Source organism: Salvelinus alpinus, chromosome 13 (assembly GCF_045679555.1).
Source record: "Salvelinus alpinus chromosome 13, SLU_Salpinus.1, whole genome shotgun sequence".
NCBI lineage: Eukaryota > Metazoa > Chordata > Actinopteri > Salmoniformes > Salmonidae > Salvelinus > Salvelinus alpinus.
The window spans coordinates 253248-274388 of NC_092098.1; the positions used below are offsets into that span (position 1 = coordinate 253248).

The following is a 21141-nucleotide window of genomic DNA, read 5'->3' on the forward strand; positions in this document are numbered from 1 at the left end:
AGACTGTCATCTGATGAGGTTTTTTATTGGTTATTGGCTATCAATATCTTAGTTTAGCCGAATTGGTGATAGCTACTGGTGGAGAGAAAAAATGGTGGACAAAGAAATTGTGTATTTTGCTAACGTGTTTAGCTAATAGATTTACATATTGTGTCTTCCCTGTAAAACATTTTAAAAATCTGAAATGGTGGCTTTATTCACAAGATCTGTATCTTTCATCTGGTGTCTTGGACTTGTGATTTAATGATATTTAGATGCTACTATCTACTTGTGAAGCTATGCTAGCTATGCTAATCAGTGTGTGGGGGGGTGGGGGGTGATCCCGGACCCGGGGTAGAGGCTCGTGAAAGGTTAAACAGTCCAAAATCACATTACACAATTTCACAAACAGTATCATCCTCACTCATCCATCTTATACAACAATTAGATGTAAGCCTCATAACTGAGGCTATTATATAAACAGCGTTATGGTAATGTTGCCGTATTGTCTCTCATGAGTTTCACAAAATTGTACCAAACGGACCAGTTCGTAGCTGGATTCTTCACCGATCTTTTATACCTTCTGCAGAACATAAATGTCGTTCGGTTCTCCAGTTCTGTGAGGTGGAAGAAATTCCTTTGTTCTCTCTATGAAAACCCACTCTCTCTATACTGTCTGGCCATGAGGCAGGATCTTCTCTAGGAATGTACGACCTGAGGTCGCAGCAGCCTGAGTGTAGGAGACAGAGAGAGGGGGATGGTGCTCGCTATACCCAAAGAGGGCAACGTCATGACAATTGTAATATTATAAAAACAAGTTCAATCTGTACTTCTGTTGTGCATTATAAAATCCGGAAGAAAGGTGGCGAGAGAGGTGTAAAAGACAGACAAGGAAAGAGGTAAGAACATATGAGCAGGGAAGGCAGCATATGATTAATGAATCACACCCAAATATTCTCTCAGTTCATCACAATTACAAAATCTCTAGTCAGCCCAAAGGTTATCTTAAAAGCGGGTGAGGTGGCGATGATGGGACTGGGGGTTGGCATCCTCTCACATCAAAACATATCTGCAGACGAGAGAGATGGAGAGAGAGTGAGCATGTTTGGGCCTTGTTTTTATTCTAACATTGTTAGTCATAATAATCAGGAGATGAAATGCAAAACTGACCTTGGATCATTAATTCTGGGACTACTGCATCTATCTGTATTTCAATGTAAAGCATCTCTAACAATACTTCCTGTTGACCTGACCAAGTGACCTCTCACCTCTGATCATGCTGTGCCCTCTATGTAGATAGTTCAGATGCGGGAGGGGTTCACCGACACAGCTGATAACCTAGAGGAGAGAGGGATGAAGTGAAGGAGAAAGACTTATTGAGAAAATAAGGTAGTTAAAGAGACAGTGTTCAACAGGAATCTGTGTGTGTGGCCTCACCTGGTGTCCACACCACACTAAGTGGCTGCAGAGTACTTTATGCTGAAAAACATGAACGGACAAACAATATAGCGTAGTTATAGAAATAATGAAGTGTCTTACTATTCTCCATGGTTGGCCCTCTTGCCTATTCTTTGAAGGTAGAAAAAGCCATAGTTATACACACGAGCCTGCTTACTGCACAACACAATCCATCAATCAGATTGATACATGAGTGTGTAGGTGTGGGTTATAGGGTGTCTAATTGTTCTACATTTTTTCAATATGTGTGATTTAAAACAGCCCCTTTTGTTTTTGTACAGACCCATACCTAAACAGCACCCTCACCTGAGAAGTAGAAATCAAAGGGAGAGAAACTGGGAATTGAATAACTGCAGTTGACATAGCTAAGTAAATGGAAGAAGACTCTTATTGCAATGTGAATGGCTCTTACAATAGCCTTTGGTTGTGCATAGTGTAGTCTATGGTGTAGCCAGGGAACAGCACCCTCTTCGAAAAAGTAGGAGGTGAAGATCTCCCGCACACGGATTGCCTCTCTTGCAGCGTTGTTGGACGCCATCCTTGAAACATCCTGCAGAGCAGCAGACTTCTCCTCTGGCACATGACGGCGAGCTGCAGATCCCCTCCTGGTCCTCGTGTCCATCTTCATGAAGTTATGCAGGACACGGGTAGCCTTCACACACCTGAATTTCTCCAGGAGGCAGTCCCAGATAGCCCTGGTCAACTAGCTAGCTTATTTGAGCTAGCCTGCACTGTAGCTAGTTAGCTAATAATACCTCTTTTTTTTTTACATTTTCGAAAAGTATTTACTTGAATAGTTTCTCCCAGCCATGTGGACAATTGGAAACAGGGCAGCAAAGTGTTTATCACCAGAGCGTTTTAGAGGATTTTACTATTGAACTATGTACCCATTTAATAACCAGACCTTCATACAAAATTGCTATGCTGAATTCTTGACGCACAATCGATCATGCTGCCAATACGCCCACAAGCGAGTCACAATGGGCGGCCTAAACAGCACGCGGCAATTTACCGCAATCTAGTGTACATTCACCATTTACAGATTGGGTTAACTATTCAAGCAAAGTAGTTTTGTCTTTTCATTGCTTGTGAGTCATAGATTTGCTGCCACCTAGGGGCTACTCCTGAGATCGCTGGGTATATAGGGTAGGTCAGATCTGGTTGTGAAAAATAAAATGCATTATTTATTTTCCATTTAAAAAAATGTATGTGTCTGCACAGCCGTGTTGTTAGTTTTGAATTTGTTTTGGAACATAATCTGCTCACCCCACCTGCAAAAAAATGATCCCTCATCAAAGAAAAAAATGTAATGTGTCCCTTGATTAGATGGCTAAATGGGCTAGGTATGGGCCATCGCCTGCCTCCATCACGTATGGAAATTGTAGTCTCTCTCTGTAGACATTCACAGGAGACGACATCACAGGAGGTTGGTGACACCTTAATTGTGGATGACTGGCTCGTGGTAATGGCTGGAGCAGCATCAGTGGAATGGTATCAAATACATCTAACACATGGTTTCCAAATGTTTGATGCCATTACTTTTGCTCTGTTCCAGTCATTATTAGGAGCCGTCCTCCCCTCAGCAGCCTCCACTGGTCGGCATATTCACTGGGCAATCTACACCGTCTCTGTCATTCTACCCCCACGCGAAAGTGAATCTTTGGGGTTCCTTTCTCAGTCACACATTTAGCCTAGTGTGGTAGTGGGACACATTTCTATGAGATTATTAACAAGGCATCAGTCCTGTATTGGACAGAAATAGTATTCTAAGAAGATGTGGTTTATGAGATATTTTAGGAATAACTCTATAAGACTAAAATAAGAACAATAGTAATAGTTGACTTATCTGAAGGTATGAATTATTTTGAGAATCAATTGAGAGTTCTTGACCAGAACAACAAGACGAACACAATTTATTTACACAATCAACATTTAATAACACTAATCTAAATATTTACAAACATAATGAGAATGATCATGAAAAGTTAGGAAATAGAATGAAAGACGAGAATTGAAGAGCTTGAGATCCTGACCATGACATTATGTTATTCTCAGTCTGTGATCAAAGTCTGTTGTGGCTTTTTGATTGTTCAGGCTGCATGTGAAGAACAAAGGAAGAAGATGTCCTGTCTTCTTGAGTTGGGGTTCCTCCTTCAGGTTGCTCCTTTGGTCCGGAGTTGGTGTCCTTATGCCTGTTGCTTTTCTCTGTTGGCTCCTTGCTTGAGTTGCAGAGGCTGTGCTCTAATAGTCTTCTCCTTCTTTCCTTGAAGAAGGTTAGCTTAAGTGTGCCGTTCAGGCTACACTAGCTCTTTGAAGTATCGTCTTCTTCTGAGCCTGTTTAGTGCGTGGGCACTTAAGTCCCAATTTCAAGTACAATTCCCTAAAAAAGGTACTTTCCCCCTAATTTATCAGTTACCAGTTCTGGCCATTAAAGGCAAAGACCAGGGCCTGTCGTCAGCTTGCTGGAGCTCGATGTGCTTCTTCCTCCTTTGGGTCCAGAGTTAAGAGAATGAGAGAAAGGGGAGCATTACTTTTCTAGTCCTGCCAGGTCACATGGTATCACACCTAGGCGTCTAGAGCCATTATGACGACCCATTGTCTTGGAGGTAGAGAAAGTATTTTGGGGAGAAAACCTAAAATTGGTCAATTCAACATAATGTTCAGTATTGTTCAACATACAGTATGACATTCAAACAACACATTACACTAGAGATGTGACAAATGATGAGTATCAGTGTGTTTTAAAAAATAAATTTATTTCAAATAAATTAAACATTTAAATGATCACATCATACTTTATATATAGGCTTCAAATAGAAAGGATCTAGCTCGCCCCTTCTTGCTGATTTGTTACCATTGAAAACGACAGGCTGTGGTCTAGCTTGGGTTAGTCAAAAAAAATAATTGTTATGGGTCCTTAACGCAAATTTGTTCCTTGTAAGGAGAGGGACCTATGTACCGTATTTAGGACGCTACATTAGACGGGCAGAGGGGCGTGAGCTTTCAAAGTTTCCATTTTCAATTGTTTATTATAGCGCCATGTGGGCAATTGGCATGGCATGAGACGGTGTGGCCCATGGCCCTTTACCATCCTACAATGTTGCACCAGCGTGGCTTACCGTCTCACAGGAATTTTAGTTTTTGTCACCAAATTGCTTGGACCCCTAAAAAACATATAGCTCCTTCAGAAAGTATTCACATCCCTTGACTTTTTCCAAATTGTGTTGTGTTACAGCCTCAATTTAAAATGTATAATATTGAGATTATCTGCCACTGATCTACACACAATACCCTACAATGTCAATGTGGAATTTAGTTTTCAGCTTTAGATTTTATTTTGTTAAAAAAATTCTAAAATGTTTTGAGTCAATATGTATTCAACTCCTTTGTTATGGCAAACCTAAATACGTTCAGGAGTAAAAATTTACCCCACAGCCAACCGAATGGCACAGTGGTCTTAGGCACTGCATCGCAGTGCTAGCTGTGCCACTAGAGATCCTGATTCGAGTCCAGGCTCTGTCGCAGCCGGCCGTGACCAGAGACCCATGGGGCTGCGCACAATTGGCCCAGCGTCGTCCGGGTTAGGGGAGGGTTTGGCCGGCAGGGATGTTCTTGTTCCATCACACACTAGCGACTCCTGTGGCGGGCTGGGCACAATGACACTGTCGCCAGGTGTACGGTGTTTCCTCCGACACATTGGTGCGGCAGGCTTCTGGATTAAGCGGGCATTGTGTCAAGAAGCAGTGCGGCTTGGCTGGGTTGTGTTTCGGAGGACGCACGGCTCTCGACCTTCGCCTCTCCCGAGTCCGTATGGGAGTTGCAGCGATGGGACAAGACTGTAACTACCAAATAGATACCACGAAATTCGGGAGAAAAATGGGTAATAAATTAAATTAACCCCACACATACAGATAATTGTAAGGTCCCTCAGTGCATCGCATGAAGGGTACCTATTGGTAGATGGGTACTTAAAAAAAAAAAAAAGCAGACACTGAATATCCCTTTAAGCATGGCAAAGTTAATAATTACACTTTGGATGGTGTATCAATACATCCAGTCACAACAAAGATACAGGCGTCCTTCCTAATTCAGTTGCTGGAGAGGAAAGAAACCTCTCAGGGATTTCACCATGAGGCCAATAGTGGTTTTAAAACTGTTACAGGCCCCCCAAGTGATGCATTGCAGTGCTAGAGACATTACTACAGACTGTATCTGGCTGTATCGCAACCGCCCATGATCGGGAGTCCCATAGGACAGAGCACAATTGTCCCAGCGTCGTCCGGGATAGGGGAGGGTTTGGGCTTTACAAGTCGGCCATCATTGTAAATAAGAATTTGTTCTTAACGGACTTGCCTAGTTAAATAAAGGTTAAATAAATCAAATCAAATAAATAGAGTTTAATGGCTGTGATAGGAGAAAACTGAGGATGGATCAATAACGTTGTAGTTACTCCACAATACTAACCTAAATGACAGTGAAAAGAAGGAAGTGAAAAGAAGGAAGTTTGTACAGAATACAAATATTCCAAAACATGCATCCTGTTTGCAGGCGCTAAAGTAATATTTCCCAAAAAGGTGGCAAAGAAATTCACTTTTTGTCCTAAATACAAAGCATTATGTTTGGGGCAAATGCAACAAAACAGATCACTAAGTAGCACTCTTCATATTTTGAAGCATGGTGGGGGCTGCATCATGTTATGAATATGCTCGTCATCGGCAAGGACTAGGGATTTTCTTTTTTCAATAAAAAGAAACGGAATAGAGCTAAGCGCAGGGAAAATCATTGAGGAAAACCTGGTTCATTCTGCTTTCCAACAGACACTGGGAAACAAATTCACCTTTCAGTAGGACAAATAACCTAAAACACAAGGCTAAATATACACTGGAGTTGCTTACCAAGACGACATTGAATGTTCCTGAGTGGCCTAGTTAGAGTTTAGACTTAAAACGGCTTGAAGATCTACGGCAACACTGGAAAATGTCTGTCTAGCAATGATCAACAACCAACTTCACAGAGCTTGAAGAGTTAAAAAAATTATAAATGGGCAAATATTGTAAAATCCAGATGTGCAAAGCTCCCAAAAGACTCACAGCTGTAAATCGCTACCAAAGGTGATTCTAACATGTATTGACTCAGGGGGTTGAATACTTATCGAATCAAGATATATTAGTGTTTTATTTTTTATTAAGCTTTGAACAATTTTGCGTTTTTTCCCCACTTAAATCAATTTGAATCCCAATTTGTAGGGGCGTGAATACTTTCTGAAGGCACTGTATACTGTTATACATTGTCTTCAGACAAGCTGTAACTTCAAGTAGTAATGTTTATGGGTTTCAACCAGCAAAAAAAGTGATGTTACCTCAGTGACAATTTCATATAGAAAACTTCATTATGTGTGTGACTTTACTTGGCAAACTGTACTATGTGATGATGATTATGGGAGTCTGTCTTAAAGAGTAGAGGTGGGGCAGAAGTAACAATATTTCCTTGTCTATTACTACTGAACCACATTCCCTTACTATAACATCAAATATACTTTAGGGATACACAATACAAATTCTGAGAGGATGGCAAAATAATTGTCTTACAAAACGCATATGCCAATACTGTACAAGATAACTACTTGTATGTACATCTTTACACTACCCTATGTTCTGTGCGTGACAACGCATGTCCTGGAGGACTGTGACATCTTAAAAGCTCAACTTGAAATAAGGAGCAACAATCTTGCATTACAGGGGAGAATGTCATAATAACCATCTGACCATCTTTTTTTATTACCTCAACCATGATAATTCCCTGATATGAATATTAAGAGGACTCAATCTTTATATCATTTACCATTCAACTATTAAAGATATTTATGGCATATCCTCCATCAATAGTTCTGACCCAGAGAATGTGTAACGTTAGTACTCAGGCGATTGAGGTATTTCAACATGCCTAGTAGATACAAATTAAAAAAGGGTCTGAGCTGATCATTTAAAACAGTTTGCCTTTTTTTTTATAACAGTTTGCCTTGAAGATTTCCCTTTCTAAAAAAACTAAATACAAAACACAGACATAGGTATGCCTGCATTTGGTTTTTGTACAACTTACAATTATGAACAACATTGTTAAAACATAACGTATAAGCCACTATATGAATGTCAACATTACCACCAACTTAAGACCAATGCGAGGGGTTGATATTTGGTCTTCAACTAAGTTTGTTATTTAAGATTACATTTACAACTAAGCAGGAAAGAAAGATAAAGTCGTGTCTCTACTAGGCCTACATAACGCAAACGACCAACCGTGACCCAATATTTTGGGGGGGGGAGGACAGAAGGATAATCATGTGAATCAGAGAGCAAACAATACAAATACCAATCAAATTAACACCAGAAGAAGCTTTCAAGTGCTGTAAACAATCCAATAAAGTGCAACCAAGAAAATCATATTTTTAAATAAATTGATTTGGAAGAGGCCACACTCACTCTACCTACTGCCCCTTTAGCGTTGAATTGCAACATCTTCAAGTTTATTCCTACTTTCGTTATCCCCTTTAAATCCACCAGAGCAGCAGAGGCTACTTCTGAAAATAAATGGCTTTGATAATAAGCAAACAGTCCCTGGATCCATCTATCTGTCCCTGACGTGTGTGTTTCTCATCCAGAGGAAAAGGGGTCCTATCAGAGGTAAGAGATGCAGGATAGGTAACCACCAACCTGGGGTGTACGTGTACTGCCTGCAAAAACTGGATAAAAGTGGCAAATTTGGGTTCCTCATCTGATGGTGAACACAGAGGAATAAATGGTGGGACAGGTTGACCAATGCTAAGCATCCTCCAACCATTTCAAGCAGTCCTACGATCCTACCCAACCCAATACCATTGACCCAGAAAAGCCAGGGCGATTTCTGGGTCCACGGCAACAGTAGCCTACTTCTAGGTCTCAGGAAGGCGGTAGCAATGCCATTTAGCCATCCGCTACACCATTCAGTTGTCTATCAGTTGTCTGCTGTGCTCGGCCCTCCATTTGTGGCACTGGCTTTGTCCTTCGACTTCGACTTGAAGGAGAAGCGCTTGATGAGTCGTCGGGAGAAGCTGCCGGACTTCTTACGCACAATGGTGCCAGAGGCAGAAGAGGCAGAGACACTGGCCAGGTTGGAGAGGTCCTCGTGGGATTGGCTGAAGGTTGGGTCCTTCTTTCGGTGTCTTGTACGGAATAGTAGCTTGGTTCCGCTGCGGAGGAAGCCCACTAGAAGAGCGTAATAGAGACAGGAGTTACATCATGGTGTATAATGGTGATTTGGAAAATACAATATTGATATTACAGTTGACATAAATACCGGAAATTTATATCAAAACATTTACATATTAATTTACATCCATATCCAATTATTCTCATAAGATGATGCAAACCACAACACAATTTCCTCTTAACGTATTTTCTTGATTCTATAAAATGCTGTACATTTCCAGAGAGAAGTACTCGGGACAGCCAGAGTATCTCTCCATAGAGATGGAGTAGAATTGGTCTGAAGCAGGCCCAGCCAGGGCTCTGGCAGCCTGGTACCTTTATGGTCTTTGAGGCTGCGTGTCTCCAGGGCCCCAGTGGAGCCCGTTTCTGACTCCACGTCATCGACAGACGGCCGCTCAGACACATCCGAGGGCGTGGTCTCATCTGCTTCCTGATGTTGCCCCACCCCGTAGTAGTTGGAGGCTCCTCCTCCCTGCAGGGCAGCATCCATGGCTGCAGCGTAGCCACAAGACAGGCCACAGTCGTCCTCCGAGATGGGGACCTGAGGTATTACATTCATTTAAATTCACACACAGGAGACAACAGACACTGAGGCCCAAATTACAGTACTTCTATTTGAGCCTAATGAAACTAATGTTCTACATGATTACAAAACCTAAATGTAACAATATGTATATACAGTATGTACACAATATATGTATTCCTAGCTACTCCAGCACCAGACCCTTCAGCGCAGTGTGTTGTGAGATTGGCAGAGAACAGCTAGCTGCTCTAGATTCTATTTCTATGGTTTGGACACCACTGTTTGTTTCTAACCTTTGACACGCCCGAGATGATGAGCGTGCTCCGTTTAGTGGGAGTCTTCTTGGACATCTTGCTGGCGTTCTCTGTCAGCTGTCTTATAGCCGTGTCAGCCACCGGGTCCAGCCCATTGGACAGGGGACTATCAGCTAGACACAAACAGTCACAAACACACAGTCACAAAACACTAGTCATACACAGTTGTTTCTCAATTAAAAGTTGATGTTATGCCGTAGCACATTTGCGGTAAACTGTGGCAGATCGTGGTAGACTGCGTCACACCATCGCAAGGGGGAGTTAGAATGCTGATTTGCTTTTGGTTTCTCTCCCTCTCCTCTCTTTTTTAAACAAACAAATTAAATAGTGCAGTCAGATTTAACATGTTAAATTCATAAGCACAAATAAGAATAAATGGAGAATGTTTCTATTGTGACAATAAGATGTGGGCAGTAGACAAAAGAAAAACAGAAATAATTCTAAAATAACAAACGGGCTTTAATTACCACAGTGTGGAAAGAGTAATAGTTCTGGTCTATATAAAGTGAGTTTCTTAAGGACTAGAGTCATTCTTTCCTGATGTGAAGAAGAAACTGAATGAAAGAGTACAGGGAGGAAAAACTGACAGGCAAGTCGTCTGTATGGGCCTCATTTATGTACACTGTATTTGGCAATTACACTGAACAAAAATATAAAACGCATCATGTAAAGTGTTGGTCACTTGTTTTTAATGAGCTCAAATACAAGTTCCCAGAAATGTTATTAACAAATTTGTTTACACCAGTTAGTGAGCATTTCTACCAAGATAATCCATCCACCTGACAGGTGTGGCATATCAAGAAGCTGATTAAACAGCATTACACAGGTGCACCTTGTACTGGGGGCAAATAAAGGTCACTCTACAATGTGCAGTTTTGTCCCACAACATATTGCCACAGAGGTCTCAAGTTTTGAGGGAGCGTGCAGTTGACATGCTGACTGCAGGAATGTCCAACACAGCTGTTACCAGATAATTGAATGTTCATTTCTCTACCATATGCCGCCTCCAACGTTGTTTTAGAGAATTTGGCAGTACGTCCACTCGGTCCCACAACTGCTGACCACGTGTAACTATACCAGCCCAGGACCTCCACATCCAGCTTCTTCACCTGCGGGATCGTCTGAGACATGCCACCTGGACAGCTGATGAATCTGTAGGTTTGCACAACCGAAGAATTTCTGCAAAACTGTCAGAAATCGTCTCAGGGAAGCTCATCTGCATGCTCATCGTCCTCACCATGGTCTAGACCTGACTGCAGTTTGCCGTCGTAATCGACTTCAGCGAGAAAATGCTCACCTTCGATGGCCACTGGCACGCTGGAGAAGTGTGCTCTTCACGGATGAATACCGGTTTCAACTGTACCGGACAAGCAGTTTGCTGATGGCAACATTGTGAACAGAGTGCCGCATGGTGGCGGTGGGGTTATGGTATGGGCAGGCATAAGCTATGGACATTGAACACAATTGCATTTTATCTATGGCAATTTGAATGCACAGAGATACCGTGACGAGATCCTAAGACCCATTGCCGTGCCATTCATCTGCCACCATCTTCTAATGTTTAAGCATGATAATGTCTCAAGGATTTGTACACAATTCCTGGAAGCTGAAAATGTCCCAATTCTTCCATGGCCTGAATACTGTGACAACCCTCCCACTCTGTCTGCCGAATTCGTTCTCTTTGCTCTTGCTTTCCTTAACAGGATGTCGGTTGGCGGAGCTGGGAGCGTCGTGAGCGACATGGGACACACCTGGGCCCGGGTGTGTCCTGGGATAAATACACCTCTTCCAGGTTCATTGAGGAGACTCTCTCCATGCAGACACACTGTTAGATTTTGGTTGTGGCCGTTTTGTTTGTTTGCTTTGGCACCTTTCAACACCCCTCATTATCACATGTATGCACGCAACCACTCACTTACACTACTGATTACTGACTACACACACACCATTGTTAAAACTTCTTGTCAATATAGGGGGTGCTGTTTCAACTTTGTAAAATATCGTTCCCAAATTAAACTGCCTCGTACTCAATTCTTGCATATTATTATTTCTATTGGATAGAAAACACTCTCTAGTTTCTAAACCCGTTTGAATTATTTCTCTGAGTGAAACAGAACTCATTCTGCAGCACACTTCCTGTCAGGAAGTGAGATTTCTGAAATCGAGGTCTCTGTTCCAGGGTCAGTTTATAAATTCCCATGTAAGCTATGGGGCTACATGCACTGCATACGCCTTCCCCTAGATGTCAGTAAGCGGTGAGAATTTGAATGGAGTGGATTGCACCATCTGGGGCAATATAAAAGCTCTTGGAACGGAAGGTCCGGCCTTTTCAACGGGGGGCCTGACGCAGGAGGGACATCAGCATGGCGTCCTGAAAAGCTTTCGTTTTAGAAGTTCTATATCTCCGGCTCTGATTTAATTTGATTTTTGTCTTAAAAACTTCATAAGGTAGTTAATTTAAACCGACTTATAGCAGTTTATATCAGTTTATTGCGATTTTCTGGAATTTCTTTGTCAAGCGTCATCGCGAGTTGGACACCTCTCCGGCACATGGCTAGCGTTAGCTGCTAATTCTACAGGAGAAGAGGACATCTTTCAACCAAAAGACGATTGTTCTGGACAAAGGACACCTTGCCCAAGATTCTGATGGAAGCTCAACAAATAGTAAGAAGTCTTTATGCTGTTAATTCGTATTTATGTTGAAAAATGTTAAACAATAATTCCGCCATGAATTTCGGTGCGGTCTCGCTTTAGCGCACGCTGTATGTCGTAGTAACACAGCGGTTGCATTAAGAACTAATGTATCTTTCATTTGCTGTCCAACCTGTATTTTTTAGTCAAGTTTATGATTAGTTATTGATTAGATTAGGTGCCTCTCCAAGATGGCGCCGGCCAGATTGCTTGAAGTTTGGCTACTAATCACATTGTATAACCACGATTTGTGCCGCTACATATGCACATTTTCGAACAAACCCTATATGCATTGTGTAATATGATGTTACAGGACTGTCATCTGATGAAGTTTATGAAGGTTAGTCAAAAATTATATATCTTTTGCTGGTTTGTTACGATCGCTAACCTTTGCTGCTGGTAAATGGCTTGTGTTTCTGGCTATTGTGGTAAGCTAATATAATGCTATATTGTGTTTTCGCTGTAAAACACTTAAAAAATCTGAAATATTGTCTGGATTCACAAGATGTTGGTCTTTCATTTGCTGTATGCTGTGTATTTTTCAGAAATGTTTTATGATGAGTATTTAGGTATTTGACGTTGGGTCTCTAATTATTCTGGCTGCTTCGGCGCTATTTCAGATTGCAGCTGCAATGTAGAACTGTGATTTATACCTGAAATATGCAAATTTTTCTAACAAAACATATGCTATACAATAAATATGTTATCAGACTGTCATCTGATGAAGTTGTTTCTTGGTTAGTGACTATTTACAGTGGGGAGAACAAGTATTTGATACACTGCCGATTTTGCAGGTTTTCCTACTTACAAAGCATGTAGAGGTCTGTAATTTTTATCATAGGTACACTTCAACTGTGAGAGACGGAATCTAAAACAAAAATCCAGAAAATCACATTGTATGATTTTTAAATAATTAATTTGCATTTTATTGCATGACATAAGTATTTGATCACCTACCAACCAGTAAGAATTCCGGCTCTCACAGACCTGTTAGTTTTTCTTTAAGAAGCCCTCCTGTTCTCCACTCATTACCTGTATTAACTGCACCTGTTTGAACTCGTTACCTGTATAAAAGACACCTGTCCACACACAATCAAACAGATTCCAACCTCTCCACAATGGCCAAGACCAGAGAGCTGTGTAAGGACATCAGGGATAAAATTGTAGACCTGCACAAGGCTGGGATGGGCTACAGGACAATAGGCAAGCAGCTTGGTGAGAAGGAAACAACTGTTGGCGCAATTATTAGAAAATGGAAGAAGTTCAAGATGACGGTCAATCACCCTCGGTCTGGGGCTCCATGCAAGATTTCACCTCGTGGGGCATCAATGATCATGAGGAAGGTGAGGGATCAGCCCAGAACTACACGGCAGGACCTGGTCAATGACCTGAAGAGAGCTGGGACCACAGTCTCAAAGAAAACCATTAGTAACACACTACGCCGTCATGGATTAAAATCCTGCAGCGCACGCAAGGTCCCCCTGCTTAAGCCAGTGCATGTCCAGGCCTGTCTGAAGTTTGCCAATGACCATCTGGATGATCCAGAGGAGGAATGGGAGAAGGTCATGTGGTCTGATGAGACAAAAATAGAGCTTTTTGGTCTAACTCCACTCGCCGTGTTTGGAGGAAGAAGAAGTATGAGTACAACCCCAAGAACACCATCCCAACCGTGAAGCATGGAGGTGGAAACATCATTCTTTGGGGATGCTTTTCTGCAAAGGGGACAGGACGACTGCACCGTATTGAGGGGAGGATGGATGGGGCCATGTATCGCGAGATCTTGGCCAACAACCTCCTTCCCTCAGTAAGAGCATTGAAGATGGGTCGTGGCTGGGTCTTCCAGCATGACAACGACACGAAGCACACAGCCATGGCAACTAAGGAGTGGCTCCGTAAGAAGCATCTCAAGGTCCTGGAGTGGCCTAGCCAGTCTCCAGACCTGAACCCAATAGAAAATCTTTGGAGGGAGCTGAAAGTCCGTATTGCCCAGCGACAGCCCCGAAACCTGAAGGATCTGGAGAAGATCTGTAGGGAGGAGTGGGCCAAAATCCCTGCTGCAGTGTGTGCAAACCTAGTCAAGAACTACAGGAAACGTATGATCTCTGTAATTGCAAACAAAGGTTTCTGTACCAAATATTAAGTTCTGCTTTTCTGATGTATCAAATACTTATGTCATGCAATAAAATGCAAATTAATTACTTAAAAATCATACAATGTGATTTTCTGGATTTTTGTTTTAGATTCCGTCTCTCATAGTTGAAGTGTACCTATGATAATAATTACAGACCTCTACATGCTTTGTAAGTAGGAAAACCTGCAAAATCGGCAGTGTATCAAATACTTGTTCTCCCCACTGTATATCTTTATTTGGTCGAAGTTGTGATAGCTACCTATGCAGGAAAAAAATGGTGGAGAAAAAAAAGTTGTGTCTTTTGCTATGGTGGTTAGCTAATAGAAATACATATTGTGTCTTCCCTGTAAAACATTTTAAAAATCAGAAATATTGGCTGGATTCACAAGATGTTGGTCTTTCATTTGCTGTATGCTGTGTATTTTTCAGAAATGTTTTATGATGAGTATTTAGGTATTTGACGTTGGGTCTCTAATTATTCTGGCTGCTTCGGCGCTATTTCAGATTGCAGCTGCAATGTAGAACTGTGATTTATACCTGAAATATGCACATTTTTCTAACAAAACATATGCTATACAATAAATATGTTATCAGACTGTCATCTGATGAAGTTGTTTCTTGGTTAGTGACTATTTATATCTTTATTTGGTCGAATTTGTGATAGCTACCTATGCAGGAAAAAAATGGTGGAGAAAAAAAAGTTGTGTCTTTTGCTATGGTGGTTAGCTAATAGAAATACATATTGTGTCTTCCCTGTAAAACATTTTAAAAATCAGAAATGATGGCTGGATTCACAAGATGTGTATCTTTCATTTGGTGTCTTGGACTTGTGATTTCATGAACATTTTATTATATGATATCCCTGTGGCTTTAGGCTAGGCTATGCTAGTCAGCTTTTTTGATGGGGGGGATCCCGGATCCGGGTTTGTGACTCGTCAGAGGTTAATTGTATTTACGTTACTTCCGTTAATAAATATATTTGTTATTCCTAATCGCCACGTTGTCTCCTCTTGTTACAGACTTCAAGCCGGTTCGTGACAATACTCACCAGAGCATGTTTGGGATGCTCTGGATCAACGTGTACGACAGCGTGTTCCAGTTCCCGTTAATATCTAGCAACTTCGCACAGCCATTGAAGAGGAGTGGGACAACATTCCACAGGCCACAATCAACATCCTGATCAACTCTATGCAAAGGAGATGTGTGGCGCTGCATGAGGCAAATGTTAGTTATACCAGATATTGACTGGTTTTCTGATCCACACCCCTACTTAAAAAAAAAAGGTATCTTTGACCAACAGCTTCATTTCTGTATTCCCAGTCATGTGAAATCCATAGATTAGGGCCTAATTTATTTATTTCAATATACTGATTTGCTCACTGTAACTCAAATCTTTGAAATTTTATATTTTTCAGTGTAATTTATTTGTTTAGGCTTGGCCTATTTAGTAGGCAATTTTGCAGCATAAAGCTAACTTTGTCGTTGGTTCCCTTTATTCCTGACCATCTTGAAGATGCCGAGTGTAGCACAAGTAAGGTAGAACTGCACACTCTGCACCATGTATTGCTTTAGGTTCAAGCCATCTTGCTTGTTTCCACCCCAGTCGCATAATGAAAAGGTTGACACGAATTGCAAGTAGCCTAACACTCAGCCAGGCGAACCCAAACAGTATTATTGTTTTTCACACTTTACATTAGTGTGAAAAATCCTTTGGCACATGACATTCAGGGCTGCCCGCTTCCCCGGCAACATCGGCAGAGCTTACCGGGCCAGTTAATCAAGCTTTCATATGGCCCGCTTGGGCCAGTACATTTTCAAACTCCAAAACCGAAAGAAAAAATACACTACCGTTAAAAAGTTTGGGGTCACTTAGAAATGTCCTTGTTTTTGAAAGAAAATCTAATTTTTTGTTCATTAAATCGTCAAATTGATCAGAAATACAGTGTAGACATTGTTAATGTTGTAAATTACTATTGTAGCTGAAAACGGCTGATTTTTTTATAGAATATCTACAGAGGCCCATTATCAGCAACCATCACTCCAGTGTTCCAATGGCAGATTGTGTTAGCTAATCCAAGTTTATCATTTTAAAAGGCTAATTAATCACTAGAAAACCCTTTTGCAATTATGTTAGCACAGCTGAAAACTGTTGTTCTGATTAACGAAGCAAAATGAATGGCCTTTAGACTAGTTGAGTATCTGGAGCATCAGCATTTGTGGGTTCGATTACAGGCTCAAAATGTCCAGAAACAAATAACTTTCTTCTGAAACGTGTCAGTCTATTCTTGTTCTGAGAAATGAAGGCTATACCATGTGAGAAATTGACAAGAAACTGAAGATCTCGTACAAAGCTGTGTACTACTCCCTTCACAGAACAGCCAAACTGGCTCTAACCAGAATAGAAACAGGGGTGGGAGGCTCTGGTACAAAAGTGAGTAAGAGGACAAGCACATTAGAGAGTCTAGTTTGAGAAACAGACAAGTCCTTAACTGGCAGCTTCATTAAATAGTTCCTGAAAAACACCAGTCTCAACGTCAAAAGTGAAGAGTCGCCTCTTCACTGTTGATGTTGAGACTGGTGTTTTGCAGGTACTATTTAATGAAGCTGCCAAGTTCTTCAGTGTCCACATCACTATGGATCTATCCTGGTCCAAACACACCAACACAGTTGTAAAGAGGGCACGACAACGCCTCTTCCCACTCAGGAGGCTGAAAAGATTTGGAATGGGCCCTCAGATCCTCAAATAGCTCTACAGCTGCACCCTTTTTAGCATCTTGACTGGCTGCATCACCGCTTGGTTTGGCAACTGCTTGGCATCCGACCACAAATCGCTAGAGGGTAGTGCGTACGGCCCAGTACATCACTGGGGCCAAGCTCTCTGCCATCCAGGACCTCTATACCAGGCAGAGTCAGAGGACCTCAACCCAATTGAGATGGTTTGGGATGAGTTGGACCGTAGAGTGAAGGAAAATCAGCCAACAAGTGCTCAGCATATGTGGGAACTCTTTCAAGACTGTTGGAAAAGCATTCCTCATGAAGCTGGTTGAGAGAATGCCAAGAGTGTGCAAAGCTGTCATCAAGACAAAGAGTGGCTACTTTGAAGAATCTAAAATATATTTTGATTTGTTCAACACTTTTTTGGTTACTACATGATTCCATATGGGCTATTTCATAGTTGATGTCTTCACTATTATTCTAAAATGTAGAAAATAGTACAAATAAATAAAAAACCTTGAATGAGTAGGTGTGTCCAAACTTTAACTGGTACTGTATATAAATCTTAACAGGATTATCTATTTGATTGCAATTTTAAATGGAATTGATGGAGTGAAAGACTCTGAGAAAGAGCTTGATTAAAAAAAGAAGCAACGATATTCAAGCTGTTTTCAAGCTGTTTTTATCTTTACTATAACAAAAATAAGGTGACAGATGGAGATGTGTAAATTTGACACACATTCAGTATTTATATTACTGTAGAATAAGCTATGCTGCAGCAAATGTAGGCCTACCCGTCACAATCATTTATTTTTTTACGATGAGATTATAGGTCTATATGCAATGTGAACCGCGCTCCATACTGAGAAGAGCTGTCGGTCCCCATGACTGATCATGCAGAGAGGCCGTAGAAAAGCCAGTTTAAGACATCGCATAATTTAACAGTTCCATTTTACATCATGTTGTTCATATAAATAATGTATTACAATTTACTGGTTTCTTGCAGTTATTTATTCCTGGAAAAGGGTGTGGGTGGTAAATCTTAGTCAATCTCAGTAACCTGGTTCCCGCTATTCAACCTTTGTCTCCATGCACTCCTTAAATACAGTTGAAGTCTGAAGTTTACATACACTTAGGTTGGAGTCATTAAAGCTCGTTTTTCAACCACTCCACAAATTTCTTGTTAACAAACTATAGTTTTGGCAAGTCGGTTAGGACATCTACTTGGTGGATGACAAGTCATTTTTCCAACAATTGTTTACAGACAGATTATTTAACTTATAATTCACTGTATTACAATTCCAGTGGGTCAGAAGTTTACATACACTAAGTTGACTGTGCCTTTAAATAGTTTGGAAAATTCCAGAAAACGATGTCATGGCTTTAGAAGCTTCTGTTAGGCTAATTGACATAATTTGAGTCAATTGGAGGTGGACCTGTGAATGTATTTCAAGGCCTATCTTCAAACACAGTGCCTCTTTGCTTGACATCATTGGAAAATCAAAAGAAATCAGCCAAGACCTCCATAAGTCTGGTTCATCCTTGGGAGCAATCTCCAAATGCCTGAAGGTACCACGTTCATCTGTACAAACAATAGTACACAAGTATAAACACCATGGGACCACGCAGCCGTCATACCGCTCAGGAAGGAGACGCGTTCTGTCTCCTAGAGATGAACGTACTTTGGTGCGAAAAGTGCAAATCAATCCCAGAACAACAGCAAAGCACCTTGTGAAGATGCTGGAGGAAACAGGTACAAAAGTATCTATATCCACGAGTCCTATATCAACATAACCTGAAAGGCTGCTCAGCAAGGAAGAAGCCACTGCTCCAAAACCGCCATAAAAAAGCAAGACCACTGTTTGGCCATAATGACCATCCATTATGTTTGGATGAAAAAGGGGGAGGCTTGCAAGCCAAAGAACACCATCCCAACCGTGAAGCACGGGGGTGGCAGCATCATGTTGTGGGGGTGCTTTTCTGCAGGAAGGACTGGTGCACTTCACAAAATAGATGGCATCACGAGGCAGGAAAATTATGTGGATATATTGAAGCAACATCAAGACATCAGTCAGGAAGTTAAAGCTTGGTCGCAAATGGGTCTTCCAAATGGACAATGACCCCAAGCATACTTCCAAAGTTGTGGCAAAATGGCTTAAGGTCAACAAAGTCAAGGTATTGGAGTGGCCATCACAAAGCCTTGACCTCGTTCCTACAGAAAATTTGTGGGCAGAACTGAAAAAGCATGTACGAGCAAGGAGGCCTACAAACCTGACTCAGTTACACCAGCTCTGTCAGGAGGAATGGGCCAAAATTCACCCAACTTATTGTGGGAAGCTTGTGGAAGGCTACCCGAAACGTTTGACCCAAGTTAAACAATTTTAAGGCACTGCTACCAAATACTAATGGAGTGTATGTAAACTTCTGACCCACTGGGAATGTGATGAAAGAAATAAAAGCTGAAATAAATAATTCTCTCTATTATTATTCTGACATTTCACATTCTTAAAATAAAGTGATGATCCTAACTGACCTAAGACAGGGAATCTTTACTAGGAATAAATGTCAGGAATTGTGAAAAACAGTTTAAATGTATTTGGCTGAGGTTTATGTAAACTTCTGACTTCAACTGTATATCAGTTTCAGTGAAGAGTTTGGTTTGTTAATTTAAAACCAGGGGTCGAATTGAGGGGGTATGTGAGGGTATTGTGGCTTTTGTTAAATAAAATGGATAAACAAATAGGCCTACCCCTTGTTAGCTTAAGATTAAAAAATGTAATAAAATTGACCTAATTATATTTAGCAATCTATAACAATATTATATTCCGTAATGCTTTATTTTAGAAACAAATCAAATTTTATTGGTCACATACACGTGGTTAGCAGATGTTAATGTGAGTGTAGCGAAATGCTTCTAGATCCGACAGTGCAGTAATATCTAACAAGTAATCTAACAATTCCCCAACAACTACCTAAAAACACACAAATCTAAAGGTGTGAATGAGAATATGTACATATAAGTATATGGATGAGTGATGGTCGTGCGGCATAGGCAAGGTGCAATAGATGGTATAAAATACAGTATATGTGATATGAGTAATGTACAATATGTACAAAATTATTAAAGTGGCATTATTTAAAGTGCCATTGTTTAAAGTGACTAGTGATCCATTTATTAAAGTGGCCAGTGGCCATTCAACAAAATGTAGGCAGCAGACTCACTGAGTTAGTGATTGCTGTTTAACAGTCTGATGGCCTTGAGATAGAAGCTGTTTTTCAGTCTCTCGGTCCCAGCTTTAATGCAGCTGTACTGACCTCGCCTTCTGGATGGTAGCGATGTGAACAGGCAGTGGCTCGGGTGGTTGTTGGCCTTGATTATCTTTTTGGCCTTCCTGTGACATCGGGTGCTGTAGGTGTCATGGAGGGCAGGTAGTTTGCCCCAGGTGATGCGTTGTGCAGACCGCACTACCCTCTGGAGAGCCTTGTGGTTGAGGGCGGTGCAGTTGCTGTACCAGGCTGTGATACAGCCCGACAGGATGCTCTCGATTGTGCATCTGTAAAAGTTTGTCAGGGTTTTGGGTGACAAGCCAAATTTCTTCAGCCTCCTGAGGTTGAAGAGGCGCTGTTGTGCCTTCTTCACCACACTGTCTGTGTGGGTGAACCATTTCAGTTTGTCTGTGATGTATACGCTGAGGAACTTAACACTTTCCACCTTCTCCACTGCTGTGCCTTTAATGTTGATAGGGGGGCTCCCTCTGCTGTTTCCTGAAGTCCACGATCACCTCCTTTGTTTTGTTGACGTTGAGTGAGAGGTTGTTTTCCTGACACCACACTCCAAGTGCCCTCACCTCCTCCCTGTAGGCTGTCTTGTCATTGTTGGTAATCAAGCCCACTACCGTTGTGTTGTCTGCAAACTTGATGATTGAGTCGGAGGCATGCATGGCCAGATGGGATAGGGCAGTGTGCAGTGTGATGGCGATTGTGTCGTCTGTGGACCTGCTGGGGCGGTATGCAAACTGAAGTGGATCTAGGGTGGCCGGTAAGGTGGAGGTGATATGATCCTTGACTAGTCTCTCAAAGCACTTC

General features: G+C 41.5%; 1 protein-coding gene across 2 annotated transcripts in view; it reads right to left on the reverse strand.

The window, feature by feature from the left end:
• Window positions 1-4172: 4172 nt before the first annotated feature.
• Window positions 4173-21141, reverse strand: part of c2cd2l (c2cd2 like) — a 57190-nt gene continuing 40221 nt past the window's right edge. For both annotated transcript variants that reach the window (XM_071337391.1, XM_071337390.1), the window contains exons 13-15: window positions 9498-9631; window positions 8997-9222; window positions 4173-8678 (exon numbers count right to left, since the gene is read on the reverse strand). In XM_071337391.1, coding sequence (XP_071193492.1) covers window positions 8428-8678; window positions 8997-9222; window positions 9498-9631 — 611 coding nt within the window. In that variant the 3' untranslated portion in view covers window positions 4173-8427. The remainder of the gene's footprint in view (window positions 8679-8996; window positions 9223-9497; window positions 9632-21141) is intronic.